General features: G+C 42.9%; 2 protein-coding genes across 7 annotated transcripts in view; one reads left to right on the forward strand and one right to left on the reverse strand.

The window, feature by feature from the left end:
• Positions 1-8,338, forward strand: part of ST3GAL2 (ST3 beta-galactoside alpha-2,3-sialyltransferase 2) — a 66,179-nt gene extending 57,841 nt beyond the window's left edge. For 3 of the 4 annotated variants that reach the window (XR_009560188.2, XR_009560191.2, XR_009560189.2), the window contains one exon: positions 8,143-8,338. The gene's annotated coding sequence lies outside the window, so the exon portion shown is untranslated. Of the gene's footprint in view, positions 1-4,879; positions 6,550-8,142 lie in introns of those variants that run through there. The other variant, XR_009560190.2, reaches the window with a different exon arrangement.
• Positions 1-24,565, reverse strand: LOC115856832 (ATP-dependent RNA helicase DDX19A). 3 transcript variants are annotated; one of them, XM_030863403.2, is made up of 12 exons: positions 24,416-24,565; positions 21,309-21,357; positions 15,488-15,538; positions 14,336-14,471; positions 11,928-12,020; positions 9,491-9,593; positions 8,981-9,095; positions 5,614-5,791; positions 5,003-5,240; positions 2,274-2,436; positions 1,623-1,814; positions 1-1,187 (listed from the first exon to the last, which is right to left on the reverse strand). In XM_030863403.2, exons 1-12 carry the CDS (start codon positions 24,470-24,472, stop codon positions 1,126-1,128), a joined length of 1,437 nt encoding a protein of 478 aa, XP_030719263.1. In that variant the 5' UTR covers positions 24,473-24,565; the 3' UTR covers positions 1-1,125. The 3 variants fall into 3 exon arrangements, with proteins under 3 accessions (XP_030719263.1, XP_030719265.1, XP_030719264.1); XM_030863405.2 differs by lacking the exons at positions 21,309-21,357; positions 24,416-24,565 and adding an exon at positions 17,749-17,773; XM_030863404.3 differs by lacking the exons at positions 15,488-15,538; positions 21,309-21,357; positions 24,416-24,565 and adding an exon at positions 13,981-14,041.
• Between the last annotated feature and the right edge of the window lie 238 nt (positions 24,566-24,803).

A 24,803-nucleotide genomic window follows, 5' to 3' on the forward strand; every position in this document is an offset into this window, starting at 1 on the left:
TGAGCACTTATACTTTATATATATATATACACACACACACATTTTTTAATGAGCATATATTAGTCTAATAAGCAGAAAAATACAAGTAAAAACAAATCATGATTAGTAAAGCATTTCATAATTATTTTTAAATTGCTTAACATAATGAATGATGGGTATAGCTCTAATTTATCCATCCTTATTCATACAGACAATGTATGAATTAAAGTTCATCTATGTTACGGATGAACAGCATAATCAGAGTTTTCACTTGGTCATAACTTCCTTTCCAAACTCTGCTGCTCGACTCCAGGCACAGTGTGACATCCATGGGTGAGAATCAACTCACTTGGCCAGGCGTGTGTCAGAAAACCACCCGGTGTCCCCTGGCTGCTCTGACACCAGGTACCTGAGCAGACAGAACAACTGCGGGAGGAGAAGGCAGCCCTAGATCATCCACTCTTGCCAGAGCATTCCCTCTGAAGATTCACTGACTTCCGTGGTTCTCCCCAAATCTGAGGTTTACAAAGTAGCCAAGATGCTCACACAGGGAGAGAGAAGCATATACTCTGCACAGAGAACAGAGGTAAAAGGGATCAGCTGGGACATCTCTGGATTTGAGGAGAAGGAAGGTGGCCAAGGGCAAGAGACATTCGTGACAAGTCCCAGTCAGGGATGGGGGTGCTGCTCTCAGGCCTCTCTGCTGCCGCCCACACGCTCCACCCACGCACAGGAGCTCACACGGCTGAGTTGCCCAGGACTTTCCTGTCCTCTGCCTATACCTCTATCATTTCTTCAGCAGCTAGAGGCTGGTCTCAACACCCCTAGCCAGAAAACAGGCAGGGGATCCTGGGGCCAGCGATTACCAATAGTGAGCACGTTATTATAAAGACGGAGGAAACCGTGGCTTTGAAAAGGGATGGGAGGAAAAGGACTAAATTTTCCAAAATGCAAATTTTTTCTTCTACCTTCCCCCATCATTTGCGCAATTTTTGTCAAGTCCAAACGTAATTTAAAATGAGGTAGGTAGTTTCTCTCTACTCATGCCTTCATCTTTGTGTTGACTGTTGAGGCCTGTGCCATGAAAGCACTAGTGTCCCGTGCAGGGGGAGCACCAAGGGTGGCACCAGTGACTGCAGGAGCTTCTCAGTTGGCTATTTTCTCAATCTCATCCAAGTCATCTGTGTCCAGTCTTTCTATTTTCTTATCTGGGGGAAAGAAAAGAGAATTCAAAGAGAGACCAACATGGGGTTACAGAGACACACACTCAGGGAAGGGACAGCACAGCAGGGAGGGAGGAAACACAGGTCTCTGCTGCCTAGGAACGTGCTGTGCCTCTGGCCACAGAGATCCTTCACTGAACCCCAAAGGCTTCCAGTGACTGAGCAAGGGACACGGACAGCAACAGCCAGAGCCCCAGGCCCCTCAGCCTGGCCGGGGGGGGACTGTCATTCAAGTCCCTGAGCCCTGAGCTCTCCAGTTGTGCTCTTTGAGAACTTCCACATTGTAGGGAAGGAGGGGAATGGGACAGAGACAAAGGCCTCTCTCGGGGCCACAGGAAAACCTACCCTTCACCCTCCCCTCCCGCCCTGGACTTGCCCTGTAAGGTAAGGGCCCAGCAGGGGACACTCCCAGGGACTCACTGAAATGCTCCTGGATTCTGTTCAGGATGTTCATGCTGTGCTTGCTGTCCACCATGTTCACGGCCAGGCCCCTCTTGCCAAAGCGGCCGGTGCGCCCGATCCGGTGCAGGTAGGTCTCGTTGTCCGGGTTCCCATCCTTGTCCACGGGAAGGTCAAAGTTGATGACGACAGACACCTGTTCCACATCGATACCTGCATGAAGGAGAGTTGGACAGGAGTAAGGATGGGAGACAGAAATCACTGTTGTCCACAGTCAGGCCTACACACACCTCAGGTGGAAGGAACAGTCTGGGATGGGCCAGCTCTGGGATTCAGACAAAGGGGCAGGTAGCAGAACCCAGAGGGAGAAAACAGAACTGTGGCAGGTGCTGACCAAATTATGAAATCAGCCATCAGGCTCCAGAGAGCCTCTGCTGGATACCAGTATCTGGAGAAGCAGCTAAAGCCTCACTGGGGGCCCCAAGAAGAGCAGGTGCCGTTCTAAGCCACCAAGTCAGGACTCCTGGCTTCTGTGAAAGTTCTCCTCTGCTGAGGGAATACAAACAGGCTCTTCTAGAAAACAGGATCTCCCGCAAACCACCGGAGTGTCCCGCAGACGAGGATCTCTCCCACTACCCCGAGCCTGCAGACCAGGACACAATCTCTGCTCACCGCGGGCACACACGTTGGTGGTGACCAGAACCTTCTCTTTGCCCTCTCGGAAGCGCTCAATCACTGCAGCCCTCTGCTCCACCACCATTTCACCACTCAGCAGAGCCACCTGGTGGCCTTCTTTTGAGAGCTCTGCTGCCAGCCAACTAGCTGTTTTGCGGGTCTGGAAGGAAGAAAACATTTCAGAAATATAAGTACCTTAAAAGAATATTTTTGATCTGGAAGACTACTAAAACTTAGCAGTTAAGCATTATGTGTCTTAAAATTGTTAACGTGATGTGGTATAAAGAAGTAACCATGTCACCTGGGTGCTAATCTTAGAAAAATATTTAACCTTAATATAATCACAAGGAGGGGGGAAATCAGAGACATTCTAAAGACTACTTACTAGTCTGAACTCTTTTTTTTTATTTTTTTATTTTTAAGATTTTTTGATGTGGACCATTTCCAAAGTCTCGATTGAACCCGTTACAACATTGCTTCTGTTCCATGCCCTGGCCCCTTGGACCCAAGGCATGTCGGATCCCAGCTCCCTGACCAGGGATCGAACTGGCACCCCCTACACTGGAAGGCGAAGTCTCAACCACTGGACTGCCAGGGAAGTCCCTAGCCTGGACTCTTCAAGATGTCCATGTCATGAAAGGTGGAGAAACTGTTATAGATTAAGGGAGTCTCAAGAGAGACTAAATGCAACAGACATTCTCTGATTGGCTCTTAGGTTTAACAGCAGCAGCCAAAAGCAATAAAGGCCATTTTGGTTCACATGGGGAAAGTGGCATATGATGGACTACAGAGAGGACACTCGCTGCATCACTGTGAAAGGTGTGACAATGGTCCTGTGCTCGTGCAGGAGCACGTCTCATCCTTAGGAAGCATTTAGGTGGAAAATGTCCTGATATCTACAACTGACTTTAAAATGATTCAGCAAGGGACTTCCCTGGTGGCGCAGTGGTTAAGAATCCACCTGCCAGAAACTAACACACCATTGTAAAGCAATTATACTCCAATAAAGATGTTGAAAAAATAATAATAATAAAATGAGCAAAAACCCTTACCCTAAAAAGGGACACAACAAATTTAAAATAATTACATTAGGCAAGATTTGTTTATATTGAATTTCTAATTCTTACTGTTTAAAACTGTCAGGTGCTTTATTAATTGATACTTTCACAAAATGAGAAATGCGTAATTTCTTTGATGGAAAATCATTAGTGCTATATGGTGCAAATCACCTGATAATTTAATAATATAAGGTGGCATGGCTTCTATGAAGTTACATTTCAGTAGAGGAATAACATGCTTACAAAAGGGTTTTTTTCATAATAAGTATTTATATATACACATACTTTCTAAATATACTGAGTTACATTATGTCTGGAATAAAACAGTGAATCAAAAGGATCTATACTGCAGTTTTCTACCATATATGGCATTAGATATATATCCCAAAGCAAAATGACTGAAAGTATTTTATTAAATAAAAAAAAAGAATCTGCCTGCCAATGCAGGGGACATGGGTTCGAGCCCTGGTCCACGAAGATCCCACATGCTGCAGAGCAACTAAGCCCGTGTGCCACAACTACTGAGCCTGCGCTCTAGAGCCCCTGTGCCACAACTACTGAGCCCACGTGCCACAACTACTGAGCCCATGCACCGAGAGCCTGTGCTCTGCAACAAGAGAAGCCACTGCAATAAGAAGCCCGCGCACCAAAATGAAGAGTACTCCCACTTGCCACAACTAGAGAAAGCCAGCGCGCAGCAACGAAGACCGAACGCAGGCCAAAAAAAAAAAAAAAAGATTTAGGAAAAAGTACAGATATCCCCCACACAAAAGCTTATGGATAAAGCAAATGTTGACAATAGGTGAAGGGCATGAAAGTGCTCATTTTGTATTTTTTTTCATCTTTTCTGTAGATTTGAAAGTTTCAATTTGAGTTTGGGGAAACAATGCCACTGTAAAAAAAATTTTTTTTAATCTACAAGTATTCCAATAATAGAGTAAGAGTTCTTTTATTCTTACATCACTTAACAGAATTTTGATGTTTTCTTCAGCGATCTTAACTATTCCTGAAAAATTATTTTGGCTATTATAAATGGGGTCTGGGCTTCCCTGGTGGCGCAGTGGTTGAGAGTCCGCCTGCCGATGCAGGGGACACAGGTTCGTCCCCCGGTCCAGGAAGATCCCACATGCCGTGGAGCAGCTGGGCCCGTGAGCCATGGCCGCTGAGCCTGCGCGTCCAGAGCCTGTGCTCCGCAATGGGAGAAGCCACAACAGTGAGAGGCCCGTGTACCGCAAAAAAATATATATATAAATAAATAAAAAATAAATGGGGTCTATCCTTCCATTTTCTGGGGTCTATCCTTCCATTTTCTAAGTGTTTGTGTTTGACACTGGAAAACTACTTATTTTCTAGTAATTTTCTAACCAACCGTCCTGTTTAGTTTCTTATTTTTCCTCCAAATATCAGTTGATTTACTTGGGTTTTCTAATGTATCACCTACAAATGATATAAAGTTCAGGAGACTCCATGCTTAGACTATATATATGCCTCAGGATACTAAGAAGAAATTGTTTCTTACATCTTCACAAACCACTTCCTTTCCAGCCACAGGGAAGGAACCTGGTCCCCCAGCACGAAGTGGAGCTGGCTGAGAGGGAGGGCGCAGGGCCACACCCTCCAGTGGAGCTCCCCCCCCCCAGGCCTCCTCCTGCTGCCGCTGCTACTCACATGGCAGAAGATCATGGCTTGAGCAATGGTGATGGCCCCGTAGATATTACACAAGGCCTGGAACTTCTCATCTCTGCTATTGCACAGGACGTAATACTGCTTGATGGTGTCCAGTGTCTCCTCCTCGCGCTTCAGTTTGATGATGTTTGGGTCTGGAACCACTTTCTGGGCAAATTTCCAGACAGAGTCTTCGAAGGTGGCAGAGAAAAGCAGCATCTGGCAGTTCCTGGGAAGCATCCTGCAAGGGAAGGCCCAGGTGTTCGACATGACCCCGACCCAGTGTTTCACTGCAAGGAACAGAAGCACAGCCTCCCCAGGCTTGGATGACCTGCGTCCCCAGGAAGGTGGCAAAGCAGGGAGGAGCACTGCAGGGAGGAGGGAGGAGCAGACGTGGGGCAGGCATGGGTGGTGGTAGAGTCCCTAAGTCTCCTTCCTCAACCCAGGCTGGGGGTATGGTCAGTGCGACATGGAAATGGCCCACCAAACAAATGCCTCTGAAAGCTGCAGAGTAAAGAACTGGCAGAGCCAAGAAGACGAGGAGGGTGAAGTAAAAGGAGATGATGCTGCAGATCAGGAGGCCGAGAAGCTCCTCCTGGCTCAGGAGTTCCTACCTCTGGATGCGGATGCTCTGATCTTGGTGGCCCTGAGTGGCTATCATCACGTCAGCCTCATCCAGAACAAACACCTTGATCTTCTTGGGGTCAATGAACTTGAGCTTGGAGCACCAGTCCAGAACGGTCCCAGGGGTGCCAATGACAATGTGCTCACTGATCTTCTGACCTCTTTCCACTGTGGAGACAAGATGTGTTCTGTGGGTACTTCCGTGGCTAAACCCGCTTTCAAAATGAAAGCCTCCTTGCCCATCCTTCCAGAGCTAGAACAAGTTAATTCCAGATTTCAAACCACAGGAGTGTTACCCAAAAGTTTTGTGTTCTTCTACTATAAAATGGGCATAATGACACCCATCTCACTGCACTGTGGTCAGGATTAAATCCTACACAGTCAACCCTCCATGAGTGTTAGTTTCCCTTTTTCTACTTTCTCCTGTAATTCCCCATCACCCAATTCTTTCTCTTTAGCATAACACTTATTCTTTTTATACCATCCCTTCACTCATGGTTCATTGATTTCCTTATAAATTGGTAGTTTTTAGTCCTAGCATCCTGGCCCAGTGATTTTTTGCTTTGTTAGATATTCTAATTGTGTAGACAGTTTTCCTAAGTACAAATTCTCTTTGATTGAAAAAAACACATTACTCTCAAACTATAGCTGGTGGGAGTTGAAACTGATATAACCATCTATCAAAATTACTAATGCATGTAGCCTTTGACCAGTGCTTCCACTATTACGAATCAATCCTGTATGTACATGAATATGTGTGAAATAACATATATGCAAGGATATGCATTCATTAAAACATAACTAAGCAAAATATGACGCACCGAATGGATGACACCAACAAAAGTATAAAACTGTTTAGGAACTGATGTGGAACAGTCTCCAAAATACATTATTAAATGTGAAAAAGAGGTTGCAGAGCAATTTGTATACCAATAGGGGCAAAAAAGAATACATGTAATATACGTACATGCGTGTGTGAGTGTTCTATCTATCTATTTCGTCTATCTCTACTGCTGTGCCATGAGGGATGCAGGATCTTAGTTCCCCGACCAGGGATTGAACCCGTGCCCCCTGCAATGGAAGCGCTGAGTCTTAACCACTGGACTGTCAGGGAAGTCCCTACACGTTATCACATTATCACTTGCCTGTAGCCACACAGACTATCTCTGGTAGGACATGTGAGGAACGGGTTAGTACTGGGTGCCTTTAGGCAGGCAGAACCAGGTGGTTGAAGGGTATGGGAAAAGAAAAGTTTCTACCATATATCCTTTTCAATTTTGAAACATGTGAATGTCACCTATTTTCAAAACAAAATTTAAAGTTCGAGGAGAAAGGGACTTCGGTCAGGAATTCATTAACTTCACTGGAAAAGTTTTAAATGAACTCTTCAATACCTTGTGGTTCTCACTGTCCACTGCCCATCAGTCTAAACTGAACTTTAAAAAAAATGATACCTTAAATAGTTAATATACTAATCCTTCACACAGTGAAGTCCCCTGTAAAACAATCTAGAGAAGATCCATGTTGTCTCAAGCTTCTGGTACACTACACTTAGCTGCACCTATCAGTGTAAGACATCAAACACACAAAAATACTAATAATTTCTGGTTAAAGTACTCTTTCTGCATGCTGAAACATGATGGTTTCCTCCAGGAAAAGCCCTTTTGTGATTATTTGTGTGCTAACTGTACTAGGCGTTTTTGTTTGTTGAACGACAGACAAACTACAGAAAATCAAACGGGGAATTCCCTGGCGGTCCACTGGTTAGGACTCTGCGCTCTCACTGCCGAGGGCCCAAATTCGACCCCTGGTCGGGGAACTAAAGTCCCACAAGCTGCACAGTGCGCCCCCCCCAAAAAAAAGAAGAAAGAAAATCAAGTAGGGAATTTGACATACACTTTCTTGAAAATGAACAGAGACCCTATCATTTAAATGAAAACAACTGACTGTTATTTGTTGTCATGATAATGTTTCAGCTTAAGGGAAAATTAGAATTTTGGAACACTTCTATGTGCTGCTGTAGGTTTGAGAGTTTCTCCATGTATAAACTCCTCTGAGTTGGTTGGTGGTGATATTAATGCATTTTAAATGCTATTTAAAATTTTGTATTATGAAATATGTCAACATTTGGAAGATCAGCATAACTCAATAAGACAGTATTTTCCAAATGACCAAGATATGATGTTAGAAAACCACAGTTGGGCAAAAGATGCATTCAAAGTGCAAGGGAGACCAAGGAATTTTAATGTAACAGTACGAAGAATTCATTAATATGATTTCAGGTATCACATGGCAACTAACTTTTAATTACCATTTGTTAATAAGTTTTGGCGTGGCATCCAAAAAAACAATATCTAAAATTATAAGAAAGGCTAGATTTTCTTCATATTCTTCCAAAGTAAGTACTTGGGGTCCTCAATAATGTTTAAGAGTGTAAGAGAGCAAAAAGTTTAAGAACCGCTGCTCTAGGCGATTATAAACTGCTGGGTTGAAGGGATATCTCTCTTCCATTTTTCTAGGTAATGCCAACTGCTTCTGGAAGTCGGTGTGCCAATGTATACTCCCCACTGGAGCACGTGAGCCTTCCAGTTCTTCTCCATCTTGGTCAACACTTCGTTTGCCAGACTTCCTAATTTCTACCATCTGAGAGGCATACAGTGGTTTCACTTGATGTTTCCCTGATGACTAATGAAGCTTATCATCTTTTCACGTTTACTAGCCATCTGAATTCCTTCTTTTGTGAAGCGTCTGTTCAACTGGGCCTCTCTTGTCCATTCTCCTATTGGAATGCTTACTTTTTTCTAATTGATTTGTAGTTTTTTATATTCTGATAACTTCTCCATTACCCATTTTCTACCTGCCCCTCCTCCCATCTTAACCCATATTTTCTACATACTACAGAACACATGAAAAAAGAATTGGTGGAAGGATTTCTGATTTGGTAAGAGCAAGTGAACTGTATGTGCTCTTAGATTACTCTTACTAAAGCTGTGCTTTACTTTTAAAGAAAGGGAACTGACCCAACCTACCATCTTCAGTGCTCATCCCTCCCTCGTAAGCAGCTTCCGGAACTCTGGGTGCTGAATTCAAACCCTGGCTCCTAAGTGAAATACTCCACACTGGAAGAACCCCATGACTCATGCAGGGATTTTTTTTTTAACAACTAAAAATCTTATTTTAGGAGTGGAGAGAATTTTTAACAAATCAGCAAGTATTTAAGTAGATTTGCTAAAGGCAACACGGGGCTCCAAGGTCAGACTGAACTAGAAAGTTGAATCTCATCACCTCATCTTCAAAATTCATATACCCAACCACCCGCCCCAACTCATGGCCTAGGCCTTGCCCCTTTATACTCACGTTTATTGCCTCGAACAGCATAAGCAAGCTTTAGTTCTGGATGAAATCTGCCCATCTGCTCAATCACTTTTCCTGTCTGAAGCGCCAGCTCATATGTTGGGGAGAGGCACAGACACTAACGGGCAGATCATAGGTCAGTTTAGGAGAGCCTTGTAGTAACAGACAACAGGCTCTAAAGCAACAAGTACACCGATGTCATTACCACTTGAACAGTGCAGGAAACCACATCCTCGTCAGCCAGGCCCACATTTCAGCTGTAGACAGAAGCCTTCAATAGGGAGCCCTGGCTTGGCAGATGCCTTCAGAAGCCACTGTTTAAGGCTGCTGCTTCCAAAGCAATGCTACCCAGGTAAGGGCCTGGTGCACCACTGGGCTTTGCCTGAGCAACAGTCTGAGGCATCAGACCATTCAGACTGTACCAGGGGCACCCTCGTTAGACAAACCCCCCCCAGATGGCGCAGCCATTCCCAGGACGAGCAAGCCAGGGCCCCCAGGATTCCACCCCCTCACCTGGGGGTATCTCTCTGCTGGTTCCACTCGGCTGAGCATGGCCAGGACGAAGGCAGCTGTTTTACCAGTACCAGACTGAGACTGGGCAATCAGGTTCTGTGGGCTGGATGAAGGAAGAACAGAGATGAAAATAATATGGGTTAATAACAATCAAGTGTCGGGACTTCCCTGGTGGCGCAGTGGTTAAGAATCCGCCTGCCAATGCAGGGGACACAGGTTCGAGCCCTGGTCTGGGAAGATCCCACATGCCGCGGAGCAATTAAGCCAGTGTGCCACAACTACTGAGCCTGCGTTCTAGAGCCCATGCTCCACAACAAGAGAAGCCACGGCAATGAGAAGCCTGTGCACCACAACAAAGAGTAGCCCCCGCTCGCTGCAACTAGAGAAAGCCTGTGCACAGCAACGAAGACCCAATACAGCCAAAAATAAATAAACAAATTTATTAAAAACAAAACAAAAAACAATCAAGTGTCCAAACGTTCTTTCTGGGTGGTAGGAATAGGGATTTTCCCCCTTCATGCTTCTATTATCCAGGTTTTCTGCACTGAGTACAATAATAAACTTTTTATATGATGTTAAAAAAAACTGCTTAAATATTAAGTGAAATGATTATTTTAGATGGGCTCACACTAAGAAATCCTCATTCTAGGCTCTAGCACAGCTAGAGTGCCCTAGTTTTATACCCCAAGGGGCCTATGGAAATTAAGACTGCAGAGTAACATCTGTGCCCAGACAAATCCCTGAGCCATAATGTGTCTTCAGGACTCAGCTCCTACTATGTGCTCCCTTTTCTCATCTTTATGGAAAATTTAAGAGAACAAGTCAGATGCTTTAGAGGGAACTTTCACATTTCACTTCAGGTAACCCAATGTCATGGGAATAGGTGGCATTTTTTTTTTAAATTTATTTATTTTTGGTTGCGTTGGGTCTTTGTTGCTGCGTGTGGGCTTTCTCTAGTTGCGGTGAGCAGGGGCTACTCTTTGTTGTGGTGTGTGGGCTTCTCATTGCGGTGGCGTCTCTTGTTGCGCAGCACGGGATCTAGGCGTGTGGGCTTCAGTAGTCGTGGCACGCGGACTCAGTAGTTGTGGCTCATGGTTCTAGAGCGCAGGCTCAGTAGTTGTGGCGCACGGGCTTAGTTGCTCCACGGCATGTGGGATCTTCCCAGACCAGGGCTCGAACCCGTGTCCCCTGCATTGGCAGGCGGATTCTTAACCACTAAGCCACCAGGGAAGTCCTAGGTGGCATTTTTATCATTAAAAAAGAGGGACTTCTCTGGTGGTCCAGTAGTTAAGACTCTGAGCTTCCACTGCAGGGGGCACAGGTTTGATCCCTGGTCGGGGAACTAAAACCCCACATGCTGTGTAGTGCAGCCAAAATATAAACAAACAAACAAACAATACAGTTGAATGAAAAAAGTTGCTACCTAAGTATGATACCATTTATGTAAGGTTTAAAAATATGCAAACTTGGAATTCCCTGGCAGTCCAGTGGTTAGGACTCGGCGCTTTCACTACCGAGGGCCGGGGCCCGGGTTCAATACCTGGTCAGGGAACTAAGATCCCACAAGCCACGCAGCGTGGCCAAAAAAAACCAAACAATGAAAGTAAACTACGTAGTAAAAGGATAAAAAAACATGAGAGAAGGCTTCCCTGGTGGCACAGTGGTTGAGAGTCCGCCCGCCTATGCAGGGGACGCGGGTTCATGCCCCGGTCCAGGAAGATCCCACATGCCACAGAGCAGTTAGGCCCGTGAGCCATTGCCGCTGAGCCTGCGCGTCCCGAGCCTGTGCTCCGCAACGGGAGAGGCCACGACAGTGAGAGGCCCGTGTACCGCAAAAAAAAAAAAAAAAGAAACGAGAGAATAATGACCCACATCAGCGATGTTCACTTGGGAGGGGGAGGGGGAGGGGAGGGGGAGGGGAGGGGAGGGGAGGGGGAGGGGAGGGGAGGGGGAGGGGAGGAGAGGGGGAGGGGAGGGGGAGGGGAGGGGAGGGGAGGGGGAGGGGAGGGGAGGGGAGGGGAGGGGAGGGGCCGTGAATGGAGGGAGTTACATGGGGGCTCCAACTGCCGACTACATTAATGGCAGCTTTATTTCTTGGCAGGATGGGGTTACGGAGATGTTCCTGGTATTGCTCCTGATATTTTTTGCAGGTCTCAAAAATTTTTAAATTATTAAAAAACAATAGCAACGACAACAACAAAACAGTTTTTAAAACTGCATAGAATAACAGCACTAACTTTTTCTATCAGTTTTTATTAAGTGGAAAAGGCAGAAACTGTATTGAATTGCATCTGACTCTCTCTGCACCTGTCTAAGCTGTTCCCCTGAAGAAGCACATTGCTCTCAACGGCCCATCTTGTGCTCAGGAACACTACAGCTCTTGGTGGAAGACGTTTAACCCAGTTCTGAAGAGGTGTGCCAGGGTCCATATACTTACGGCTCAGCAAGCATCATGGGTAACGCATTCTCTTGTATCTTGGATGGTCGATTGAACCCCATGGCATAGACTCCCTGCAGAAGCTGTGGTTTCCTAGGAGGCCAGGGAGAGAAAGATGGATTCCTAGTTGTTGAAACTGTTTTAAAAGCCTAGAATTTTATTTTTCCCTATATCTAGCAAAGAATGGTACCTCCTGTCAGACATATTTTCCTATGCCTTAAAGAATACTCACTAAAACAAAACCAAACCAAAATCTTTCCCTACTAAATCTTAATCTGAAACTACTATGCAATTTATAAAATCCAGGCTAGTTTCCTTTCTTGGAGAAATTCATCTTTCAGGAGACCCACAAATTTGGCTGGCCTTGGATGACAAACATTCCCAGGATACTGGAAGAATGGTACTTATTAATTCATAGTATAAAATAAATTATAAAAGACATATCTAAAAATAAACACTGCTTACTATGCTGCTAAGATACAGAAGTCCCTTTAGGGAATGACATTTCAGTTTTCATTTCTCAGTGCAGATGCTCCACTGAACCACAGTCATTTTGTGTTCCATGGGCCTTCCAAAGCCAGCTGTGCAAGAACTCGGGACAATTGAGAGGTAAGAAAATTGATTCAGCCAGTTTCTAGTAAATAGGTAAAGGGAGTTCAGTTATCATACTGAACTTTATGAGCGATTAGATTTACTTATTATGTCTAGTCAAAATCAAAACTAGAAAAGCACCAACTTCTTACATAAGTAGCCACACAACAAATATCAAATAAAGCTGCTTTTGTAGTACATTTATAATAAGCTCTCTGCTACCTCTAAATTGACAGGGTGTTTAACAAAAATCCCACCACACTGTTTTTAAAGTAAAGTCAAACCAAGTCAAGAGTGTTCTCTAAGCCTTCCTTAGAGTTTAACAGGCTCTCTAAAAGGCAATTCTTCTGGCATATGGTGGTTCTCAGACACAAAGAACTTTGAACAGTAACATCCATTTGGAAGAAAAGGTTGTGAAGCTTAGCAGATTCTGATTTGGTTGCCAAGGAAACAAAGTCACTACTGAAAGAGGACTCAAGTGATACAAGAACTTTCAGTGGCTAATTATTTTTCTTTTATTTTGCAGATCTTTTCAGTAAAACATAGACCAAGTATATTAGGTGACCTAGGTTTTATTCTTTGTTTCCTTTGGCTACTAACAATTAAATCAGAAAGAACTTGCCTTTTCAAAGAGGACAGTTCATCACTGGTTGACCTGAGAACTCCAGTCCTTTAAATGAAAGGAACTTAAAAAGACCACTGATACTTGGAAAAGCAAGCTGTCAGAGCACACATAGCTGCTCGGACAGAATTTATGAATGGAAGCAGAGATGACAGATTTGCTGAAAAAAGCCTTTGACAGAGAAAATACACATAGAAAAGTATTATGTCCTGAAAATATTCAAAAAAAAAGGCCACACTTTAAAAACCTTGCTCTTAGCTATTGCTGCATTAACAACTTGATTTGGTTCTAGTTAGCTCTCTTATTTTAAGTGTCTCTTACTCTCAAGTGGTGGCAATAGTTGGCAGAAATGTGGCCCCTATTTGCCTACAGTGGGCATATGATAGATTTTGCTGAACAAAGGCAAAGAATCCATTCATTCCACCACTTTCTTATTCACTAGCTGTTTTCTGTCTATGATTTGAGTCCTGGCAGGCAGCAAGAAGGGTAGCTATGTCTGTGTTACTCATAACACCCAGCACAGTGTCATGTACATAAACCAACAACCCTAAATACCTCTTTACTAACTTACTGAAGGAAACGAAAAACTTGGCATAACATTACATAATTCTCTGCCTTTAGAACAAGGACATGTTAGAAGTCATTCTCACCACAGTGCATAAATGTGCATACGTAAGGCTTAATTCTGGGTTTTGGATTTTTTAAAAAATTCTGCAACAATGAAGGCTGATTTCCACTGCAGTTACTGGGAATCCTGCACAGGCTTCTTGGACAGATTTTAAAAAAGCAGATAAACTGTTCTTAACACTGTAAACCCTATAGTCTAACAAAAGGGCTTACCTAATAAGAAATGTTCCTGACATCCAGAAATCACCTGTCAGCCAATATTTTATTGAAAGTTCTAAGAGCATAAAAGAAAAAAGACTTTCAGCTATGATGAATAAATTTGTGGCATTTAAAAATCCCTAAGGAGAAGAACTGGGTAGCCAAGAGACAAGGGTGGAGGGAGACCATCACTTTTTCATACTTTTAAACTTTTGAATCATGTGAATTATTAACTAGTCAAAGAAAGTAAATATATTAAGATTTTTAAAAAATAAAAGTAGAAAGTAAAATTCCCACAAGATCTCTGATATGCTAAGTCTTATAAAGGAGGGCTAGCAAGGAACAGTTGTTCAAAGGAACGGATACTCACAGCCGAAGCTCCTCGAAGGACTTCACTGAGTAGAGAGGGGAGTTTGGATCTCGCTGCAGGACTTCCACTTGGTTGGTGTTATCGACAAGGTTGCTTCTGATCAGCTTGTTGAGTAAGGACTGGGCGGCTCTGTCCTCTGTAGGAAACAACCAGTAGATCTTCCTCATACTCACTTGGCAAACCCCACCCTTGTGAAACCTCTCTCCCCATGTCTGCACCCACACCTGAATGGCCCAGCAAGGTGGGAGAAAAACATAATCACACCAAAAGGTCTCACTTTAAACTCCTGACTGCTAGACCCAAGTGGTCTGAGCTGCCCAGCAAGACTTTATGTTTCTATACGCCACTTATTCACTCTTCTTCTCTTTTCAACTTCTAACCTCTCCACATTCTCACTCATCTAATGACCCTGCTACTCACTTCCCTGAGAAGTGAACGTAATCAGAAGCACCTCCAAGTGCTGCCGTGACAACCCACACACCCACTTGCATTTGTGAGCGTCCTTTCCACCTTCCCTGCTGTAACTGTGGATGGACCGCCATCCTCCTGAGGCTAGCCCCTCTACTTATACAATGGGTCCCATTCCGTCTTTCAGACAAGGATATTTCTCCCAGCAGTGACCTTCTCTCTTGCATGATCAGTTTCTCCCTCTAATGGATCATTCCCACCAGCATGTACACACGTTGTAACACCTCTCATCATAAATGTGCTTCCTCCTTTATCCCACATCCCCATCCAGTTACGGTCCCAGTTCTCTGCTCCCTTTTATGGAACATTCCCTGACAGGGCTGTCTATACTCATGTCTTCACTTTCTCTCACTGAAGAGGTTTTTTTAAACTAACCTCCCCATCTGACCTCAACAGCCCTTGTCAAGCTCACCAATGACTCTACACTCTAAATCAACTGAACAATTTTTAGTTCTCTTAACCAACTTATTACCTATATATGACTCCCTACTTTTGAAACACTTCCTTCTTTTGGTTTCCGGGATACCACTCTCTTTTGGTTCTCCTTCTATCTCACTGTTTTCAATTTCCTTGGCTGATTCCCCTCATCTCCTTGATCTTATAACTCAGAATGCCTCTGGCTCCAGAGAGGCACGTCCTAGGTGATACTATGTCTCTTGCTACAGGGTTTCAAAGATTAGTTACCTTTCTCTTCTTCATCTGTTTTCTCTGGAGTGGCATTAGTTTTGATAACACCTACACAAGAAAAGAGTTATCATAATCAGAAAGGCAAGTATCAAATCCACTCAAAAGGGGACCTCCCTGGTGGTGCAGTGGTTAAAAATCTGCCTGCCAATGCAGGGGACACGGGTTCAAGCCCTGGTCCAGGAAGATTGCACATGTGGTGAAGCAATTAAAGCGGTGCGCCACAACTACTGAGCCTGTGCTCTACAGCCTACAAGCCACAACTATTGAAGCCCGCGCGCCTAGAGCCTGTGCTGCACAACAAGATGAGCCACCACAATGAGAAGCACGCACAATGCAACGAAGAGTAGCCCCCACTCGCCGCAACTAGAGAAAGGCCGTGCACAGCAACCAAGACCCAACACAGCCAAAAAATATATAAATAAATAAATTTATTAAAAAAAAATCCACTCAAAAGGTGGGACAATATAAATATCAAACCTTATTTAAGTGATCAAAATTTAAATAGTTGGCGTTTCTATACGTTTAATGGATTTTTATTCCTAGGAAGTTTAGTGCATAAGAAATGTTCAAATTTCTAGAAATGCTGGCTGACTTCAGAGTGATCAGATATGTCACCTCTGACTTACTTATTTAAAATATAGCATTATAACTATATTTAAAATATAGCATTATGTTAGCAGACACAATTAGACATGAGAAAGAAAATAAAGGTATTAAAAATTAAAAGGAAGAGGTAAAACGATCATTTTTTTAAGAATACAAAAGATTGTAGGGGCTTCCCTGGTGGCGCAGTGGTTGAGAGTCTGCCTGCCTATGCAGGGGACACAGGTTCGTGCCCCAGTCTGGGAAGATCCCACATGCCGCGGAGCGGCTGGGCCCGTGAGCCGTGGCCGCTAAGCCTGCGCGTCCGGAGCCTGTGCTCCGCAACGGGAGAGGCCACAACAGTGAGAGGCCCGCGTACCGCAAAAAAGAAAAAAAAAAAGATTGTAAACTTGCAGGACTAAGAATATCAACTTGGGCTTCCCTGGTGGCGCAGTGGTTAAGAGTCCGCCTGCCGATGCAGGAGACACGGGTTCGTGCCCCGGTCCGGGAAGATCCCACATGCCGCGGAGCGGCTGGGCCTGTGAGCCATGGCCGCTGAGCCTGCGCATCCGGAGCCTGTGCTCCGCAACGGGAGAGGCCACAATAGTGAGAGGCCCGTGTACCGCAAAACAAACAAACAAACAAACAAACAAAAAAAAAGAGTATCAACTTAAAAATGACTACAAAATAAGATATCTCAGTAAAAGATAAAAGAGCTAGGTACAAAATAAATAAATAGAAATCAGTAGCTTTTATAAATAGAGATATTATTGAAAAAATCCTCTTTATAATAGCAACTAAAAAGATAAAATATTGCACCTAGAAATAAAATTAACAAAAAATATGTGAGACTTATATGAAGAAAACTTTAAAACACTCATAAACTAATGCAAAGAGATAAAGCTAAAAATCTCATAAATAAATTAAAATGGAACTCTAAGATATTCAATTAACCCAAAAGAAAGCAGGAAAAGAGCCAGAGAAACAAAATATAAAGCGACAAACAAACAGTAAAATTGCTAACCTAAACCCATCCACATCAATAATTACATTAAATGCAAACAGATAAAATACTCCAGTTAAAAGACAGAGATTATTAGAATGGCTAAAAAAGCAAGATCCAACTGTCAGCTGTCTACAAGAGGCACACTTTATTTTTATTTATTTATTTTTTTTTTTGCGGTACGCGGGCCTCTCACTGTTGTGGCCTCTCCTGTTGCAGAGCACAGGCTCCGGACATGCAGGCTCAGCGGCCATGGCTCACGGGCCTAGCCACTCCACGGCATGTGGGATCTTCCCGGACCGGGGCACGAACCCGTGTTCCCTGCATCGGCAGGCAGACTCTCAACCACTGCGCCACCAGGGAAGCCCCACACTTTATTTTTTTAAAATTGAGGTATAGTTAATTTACCATATTGTATTAGTTTCAGGTGTACAACATAGTGATTCAAAAGTTTTATAGATTATACTCCTACAAGAGACACACTTTAAATATAAAGACACAAATAAGTTGAAAGTCAGTGGATGGAAAGAGATACATCACGCAACCAGTAAGCATACGAAGGCTGGAGTGGCTCAGGTAATGCAGATTTTTAGACCAAAATCACCACCAGAGATAAAGGAGGATATTTCTAATAAGAGGTCCATTCATCAGGAAGACATAAATGTGAATGTACCTGGCAACAGATCTGCAAAACACAGGAGGCCAAAACTGACAAAATTAAAGGGAGAAATAAGACTATTCCACAACTGTCGTTGGAAATTTTAACACTCCTCTTTCAACAACTGGAAGAACTAGACCAAAATGCAAACAACAAAAAACAGTTAAGACATAGAAGATCTGAGTTAACACTATCAACAACGGTGGCCTAATTGACATTTAGAGGACACTATACCCAATAACTGCAGAATCATATTTAATGGTTTCTGATCAAAATGGAGTTAAATTAGAAATTAATAAGATATCTAGAAACCCCCCCAAATATCTGGAAATCAAACAACACACTTCTAAATTATCCATGGGCCAATGAAGAAATCAAAAGGGAAACTGAAACTATTTGAAGTATATGATAAAAAAGAAGAGGAAAGTAAACCCAAAGTAAGTAGAAGGAAAAAAATACAGAGTAGAAATCGATGAAATAAAAGACAAATATTCAGGAAAATTAACATTGCCAAAGCCTAGCTCTTTGAAAAGATAAAAAAAACTAATAAGTCTCTAGGCAGACTCATCAAAAAAGAACAAACACATACTGCCAGTAATAGAAATGAAAGAGGGGACATCACATATGCTACAGTCATTAAAACATTCCTAAAGGACACAAAAAGGGATGTGAAAAAAATGGAAAGACTTAATCATAGGTTTTATAAAAAGACTCAATAGCATATAGATGTTAAGTTATAAATGTAACATGGTCCTAGGGGAAATACTAAAAGATTCTTTGTTTTCTTAGAACTAGTCAAGTTGACTATAACAGAATACGTATGGAAAATAAGAATAGCCAGGAACACTCTAAAAAAAGATCAATGGGGACTTCCCTGGCGGTCCAGTGGTTAAGACTCTGCGCTTCCACTGCAGGGGGCATGGGTTTGATCCCTGGTCGGTGACCTAAAATCCCACATGCTGTGTGGCACAACCAAAAAAAAAAAAAAAATCAGTGAGTGGGGACCAGCAGTCACAGACATTAAAGCATGTCATAAAGCTCCAGCAATCAGGAATATGATCCTGGTACATGAATATGCAAAATAAGCTTGACAGGATAGATGAGAAAATGCAGAATTTGGTATATAATACAGGTGGATCTCAAACTAGAGAGGAAGAATGGACTATTACAAAAGCGGCACTGAAACAAATCTGTAGCCATCTTGACATTAAAAAGGTGAAACACACTAGAGAAAACACTTTGGATCCATACCTCACAATCCACACCAGGAAAAATTCCAAAAGGATCAAAGACTGGGCTATGAAAACTGACTCAAATTCCAGAAATAATAATGTGAAAGACTGATGCGTTTGACTATATAAAAATGTTTGCAGAGGGACTTCCCTGGTGGTCCAGTGGTTAAGATTCCATGCTCCCAATGCAGGGGGCCCAGGTTCCATCCCTGGTCAGGGAACTAGATCCCGAATGCAGCAACTAAAGATCCCACGTGCTGCAACGAAGATCCTGCGTGCCGAAACTAAGACCCGGCGCAGCCAAATAAATAATTAAAAAAAAAAAAGTTTGCAGAGCAAAAATACACAAGAAAAAAGTCAAGAGACAAAACTGGCTGAAGTATTAGCAACTTCTATCACAATCTTAAAATATGAAGTTCTTCATATTTCGAAAAAAGACAAAAAGCTCAGTAGAAAAGGAAACAAATTCCTTTATACTTATGAAAATATTCAGCCTTATTAATGAAATAGAAAAATGTATTACACTGATCCACCAGGTTTTACCTGTCAGATTAGCAAAATTTCAAGTTTTTGACTAAAAATTCTGTGGTGGGGCTATAGGGAAACACTTTCATGCTTTACTGATAGAAATATAAATTGGTATAATACTTATGGAGGGTACCTTGAAAAATACTGATAAAAAGTGCAAGTGCATATGCCTTTGACCATGGATATCCATTTTGGGGGAATTTATCCTACAAATGTATTTGCATACATGTAAAAAGAAGTAAGTTCATGGTTATTCCATGAAACATTTTATAACACCAAAAGAATGTGGCCAACCCAAGTATCTATCAAAAGATGACTGGTTAAATAAATTATGGTCTATCAACACAATGTAATACTATGCAGTTACAAAACTGAGTGAGGAAACTCCATTTACTGGTAAGGGAAGCTTGCCAAGGTATGTTGTTGAATGAAAAAAAGTAAGTACACTGTGTATACTCTGCCATCTTTTGGTGAGAGAGAGAGAGGGAGAGAGGGAGAAAAATCTGTATTTGTTTTGCATAAAGAAACATTGGAAGTGCAACTGAGATTATCATACTAAGTTAAGTAAGTCAGAAAGAGAAAGACAAATACCATATGAGATCACTTATATGTGGAATCTAAAATATGACACAAATGAACCTATCTATGAAACAGAAACAGAGTCACAGACATAGAGAACAGACTGGTGGTTGCCAAGGGGGAGGGGGTTGGGGGAAGGATGGAGTGGGAGGTTGAGGTTAGCAGATGTAAGCTATTATACATAGAATGGATAAACAACAAGGTCCTACTGTATAGCACAGAGAACTATATTCAATATCCTGTGATAAACCATAATGGAAAAGAATATATAAAAAAAGAATGTGTATGTATGTATAACTGAGTCACTTTGCTGTCCAGCAGAAATGAACACAACATTGTAAATCAACTATACTTCAATTAAAAAAAAAGAAACTTGGGAAGAATATTAAAAATCCAATAACAGTGGTTACTTATGGCATAGGGTGGTATATGGGTTGAACTGTGTCCCCCCCAAAATTCACATGATCAAGTCCTAACCCCCCAGTATCTCAGAATGTGATCTCCTTTTGAGATAGGTTCACTGCAGATGTAATTCGTTAAGATGAGGTTGTTAGGATGGGCCCTAATCCAGTATGACCAATGTTCTTATTAAAAAGGGAAATTCTGGATGTAGACATGCACAATACCATGAAGGCAGGGACTGGGGTGATGACGGCAGAAATGCCTATAAGCCAAGGAATGCCAAAGATAGCCAGCAAACCATCAGAAGCTAGGAAGAGACATGGAATAGATTCTTCCTCACAGCCTTTAGGAGGAACTAAACCAGCTGACACCTTGATCTCACATTTCTGGCCTCCAGATCTGAGACAATAAATTTCTGTTGTTAAACCACCTAGTTTGTGATACTTTGTTGTGGGAGCCCTAGCAAAGTAATATAGGTGGGGAGTGGGATCTGGGTAAATGGTGGTCCAGGATGGGAAGGAGGCCTTTCACTTACTTATACTTTCTGAATTTTGAACCCAGATTAACCTTCCAAAAAATTAAATTAAAAAACTTAAGGAAACATTATCAAGTGAACAGTGACTCTACAATCCAATAGTGATTCTTGATTTTAAGGAGTCAGAAGCTAAAATGTGGAAAACTAATCTACCTCCATCATTAATGAAACCAAATTTACTGGTTCTCAAATCCAGTGCTGACATTTGCCAAACGTGCTAAATGAAAGCTCCTTTCCACATCGCACCTATGAGTGCAAAGCAGAAGTGCACATGTAGCTTGTAGTTACTAGTGACTCACCATTGGTATCTGGTTTGACTTTCTCTTCCTTGATCTGCAAATTACTCATCTGAATGGGAATAAAAGGAAACATTTAAGAGTAGAGACACCTGATAACCAAATACCATGAATTACACAATTGACCGTTAAACACAGGTTTGAACTTCAAGGGTTCACTTATTCAAGGATAAATGCTACAGTATTACTCAGCCCATGGTTGGTTGAATCCAGAGATGTGGAACCACATATACGGATGGACAATGTTAGTTATTTGGGGATTTTCAACTGCAGGGAGGGTTGGGGGCTCATAACCCCCAAGTTGTTCAATGGTTAACTACATTTATTAAGCTCATGTACACAAGTCTAAATGGTAAAACAAAAAAGGGGGGAGGGTCTTACCCAACTGTTAGAAAGCAATGTTTATTTACTTATTTTTAATTTTTATTTTATTTTTTTGGCCGCGCTGCACGGCATGTGGGATCTTAGTTCCCCAACCAGGGATCAAACCTGTGCCCCTTGCAGTTGAAGTGCGGAGACCCAACCACTGGATCGCCAGGGAATTCCCAGGAAGCAACATTTTAAAACATTTACTTATATCAGCCACCCAATAAGCAGAGTAGTTGAAACCAGATACCAAGTATCTTTAGGTCTATATTTGTGTTATTCATAAGAACACAGCTAGATTAGGGTTGTAGGTTAAAAAAGATTTGAAACCAATTCTCAGTAACTGTCTTTTAGGGAATATCTGATGCTAAATACTAGATTTAAATTCTAGAGTACAGAATCATATCCTTTATAATAGTTTTTGATTTATTTGTGGCTGTCAATTTTATACTTCTGACCTGATTCCTCCTGAACTCCAGTGCCGCATTTCCAAATGCTTGATGGGCACTGTATAGAAAAGAGTTAACACAGCAGGTCTAACTGCTATCCTTAGGAAAGCCAGCTTGCAAAGTTGGCCCCTGGCTGACACCTGGAAACTTGGATTTGGAGAGAGTTCCCACCATTCCCAGAACCGCTGAGGGGTTCACTAACTATCTTTCTAAAAACATGTGGTTTATGATAACACCTGGTTTCCTTCCAGGGGTCTGGAATTTTGGTACCTGCTAGGCAAAGAATGACGATGTGATAGACCCCTAATAAAAACCCTGAGCACTGAGTCTCCAACAAGCTTCTCTGACAACACTTCATATGTGTTGTTACAATCTGTGGCTAGAGGAATTAAGCAGGAATTAAGTGGAGCTTGTGACTCCTCTGGGAGAAGGTTCTTAGAAGCTTGTGCCTGGTTTCCTCTGGACTTTGCAACACGGGCCTTTTCCTTTTGCTAATTTTGCTTTCCATTGTAATAACTCACAGCTGTGAGTACAATCATATGCTGAGTCCTGTGAGTTCTCCCAGGAAATCATTGAACCTGGACACCTCTTGGTGATTCCCAACACAGGTACTTACCAAGTTGTCCTCCTTACCTCAAATTCAGAACAGCCAAACATGAACTCATCACCCTACATATCAAATCTGCTGTTCTTCCCACTCCCCTAATCCTGTTATTAGCACTATATTAATATCACCTTGTGGGATCCAGGTTGAAAACAGTAATCTTTGCCTTTATCTCCCTTCTCTTTTTTGTAAATCTTCACACCTCCACAATTATCTCTTGAATCCATCCCCTCATCTTTACTTTCATCATTCAACATAGGCCCCCTATCTCTGGGCTATGAGAGTAACTTCCACATTGATCTCCTTTCCTTTAGACATCACTCCTAATATATTCTGTTCTCTGAAGTCCAATAAATCTTGCTAGCTCTCAGATCGAATCTTGTCAGTATCCTTCTTAAAAACCTCCAAACAAGCCAAATAAAGCCTTTCATTTTCAAGTTCTTTGTTAAGGGCCAAAGTACACTCCTACGATATTTTCAGTACTGCTCCTACTACAACCCGATAACCTTAAGCTGCAGCAAAAATGAGTTCTGATTCCTGTTCTCTAGGCAAGTCCAGCACTTCTGTGCATTCTATTCTAAAATGCCGTTCACCTTCATCTCTATCTTAAATGATTATTTTCTAATATCCAGCACAAATATAAACTTCTTCATGAGGAATTTCCCTGACTTTCCTACTCATAAACATCCTCTCTCCATTCAAAGTTCATTTCTCACATTATTCTTACCATTTTCACAGCACCTCCCACATTCTAGGCTTCCTAACTAGATTGTAAAGCTTCTTCCTAAACTTCCCTGGATTTAGCCCATTTCAACAATCTGCTGAGAAACTGACAATCCTCCCAAGGCAATAAAGGGTGACCGGAGAAGAAATGTAATTTAGGCATTAAAAGGTTACATAAGACGTCAGACTACATGGGACTTCCCTCGCGGTCCAGTGGTTAAGACTCCACGCTTCCACTGCAGGGGGCACAGGTTCGATCCCTGGTAGGGGAACTAAGATTCCTCATGTCGCACTGAAGGGGGGGTGGGGGGAAAGACTTCTGACTACAAAAAACCCCTATATTCTTAAAATCAATGGTCCATTACCACCAAACAAAGGTAACTTAGAGATAAGAACGGGGAGTCACAGTTTACACTATAGTTAACTTCCCACTGAATGGACCTTCATTAATCAAAGAACCAGTATATGAAATTAAATGTCTCTTTAAACACAGATGAAACAATTTGTAGTGCCTCCCCCCGTTTGCAGTAGATTGAAACACTAAATATAAACCTGAATCTGTTATTCTGCAAATTGCTACAAACCGCCAACCATGTTAAGCACGCATCTAAAAAATGGTAAAATAAGAGTAGCAGACAATCACTCAGAAACCAGATGAAAAAGAGAATCAGCATCGCGCCTTTTCTTACAATGCCCACTGAGGAGGTGCAGTGCAGAAAAGACAGCATACATAGCAGGGACAGATTTGCCACAGGATAAAAGTCTTTAACTGGCCCAGATCAAAGGAAAAGGCTCCATACTGGTCTCTTCTGCCTTAGCCGCAAATCAAGGCTAAGAGATTCCTCCCAGCAAACCTTTAGGGGTGTGTGGGCCACGGCCTGCCCAACCCAGGGAGCTCCCTGGACTCCAAGCAGGGTCGGCTTGGGCCCTCCAGTACGCTCGCCCCGCCTGGAGCTGAAGCCACTGACCGACTTGACAGCCGCTTCCTGCTTGTCCACTGCCAGGGCCCACGAATCGGTGGCCATAGTCCCGGAGGAGGAAGGCCGACTGGCGAAAAACACAACCGCACGAACAGCAGCACCAGCCCTAAACTCTGCAGGCGCAGGAACCACACTCACTCGGACCGGAAGCGGCGATGCGCGAAGGTGACGTCAGTTTCCGTCCGGGGCGAGACGTCACCGTCCGCGCGGCGCCACGCAGGGCCTAACATCGGGCTTCGCTTCCACTCGTCGTGCCCCGCTTCCTCTCGTCGTGCCCAGCTTCCTCTCGTCGCGCCCATACCCGCTTCTTCTGCGGACTTCCCCGGGAGCCACCTCATCGTGCTTGGAAATCCGTAAGTTCTATGGGGTGAAACTC

This window comes from Globicephala melas, chromosome 19 (genome assembly GCF_963455315.2).
Source record: "Globicephala melas chromosome 19, mGloMel1.2, whole genome shotgun sequence".
Classification (NCBI taxonomy): Eukaryota; Metazoa; Chordata; class Mammalia; order Artiodactyla; family Delphinidae; genus Globicephala; species Globicephala melas.

Coding starts and splice junctions, on each gene's coding strand:
- LOC115856832 (XM_030863403.2), bottom strand. CDS start 24,472: ATGGCCACCGATTCGTGGGCCCTGGCAGTGGACAAGCAGGAAGCGGCT. Junction 21,358..24,415: donor AGGAAGCGGCTGTCAAGTCG/GTCAGTGGCTTC, acceptor ATTCCCATTCAG/ATGAGTAATTTGCAGATCAA. Junction 14,472..15,487: donor AACAGATGAAGAAGAGAAAG/GTAACTAATCTT, acceptor TGTTTCCTACAG/AGGACAGAGCCGCCCAGTCC.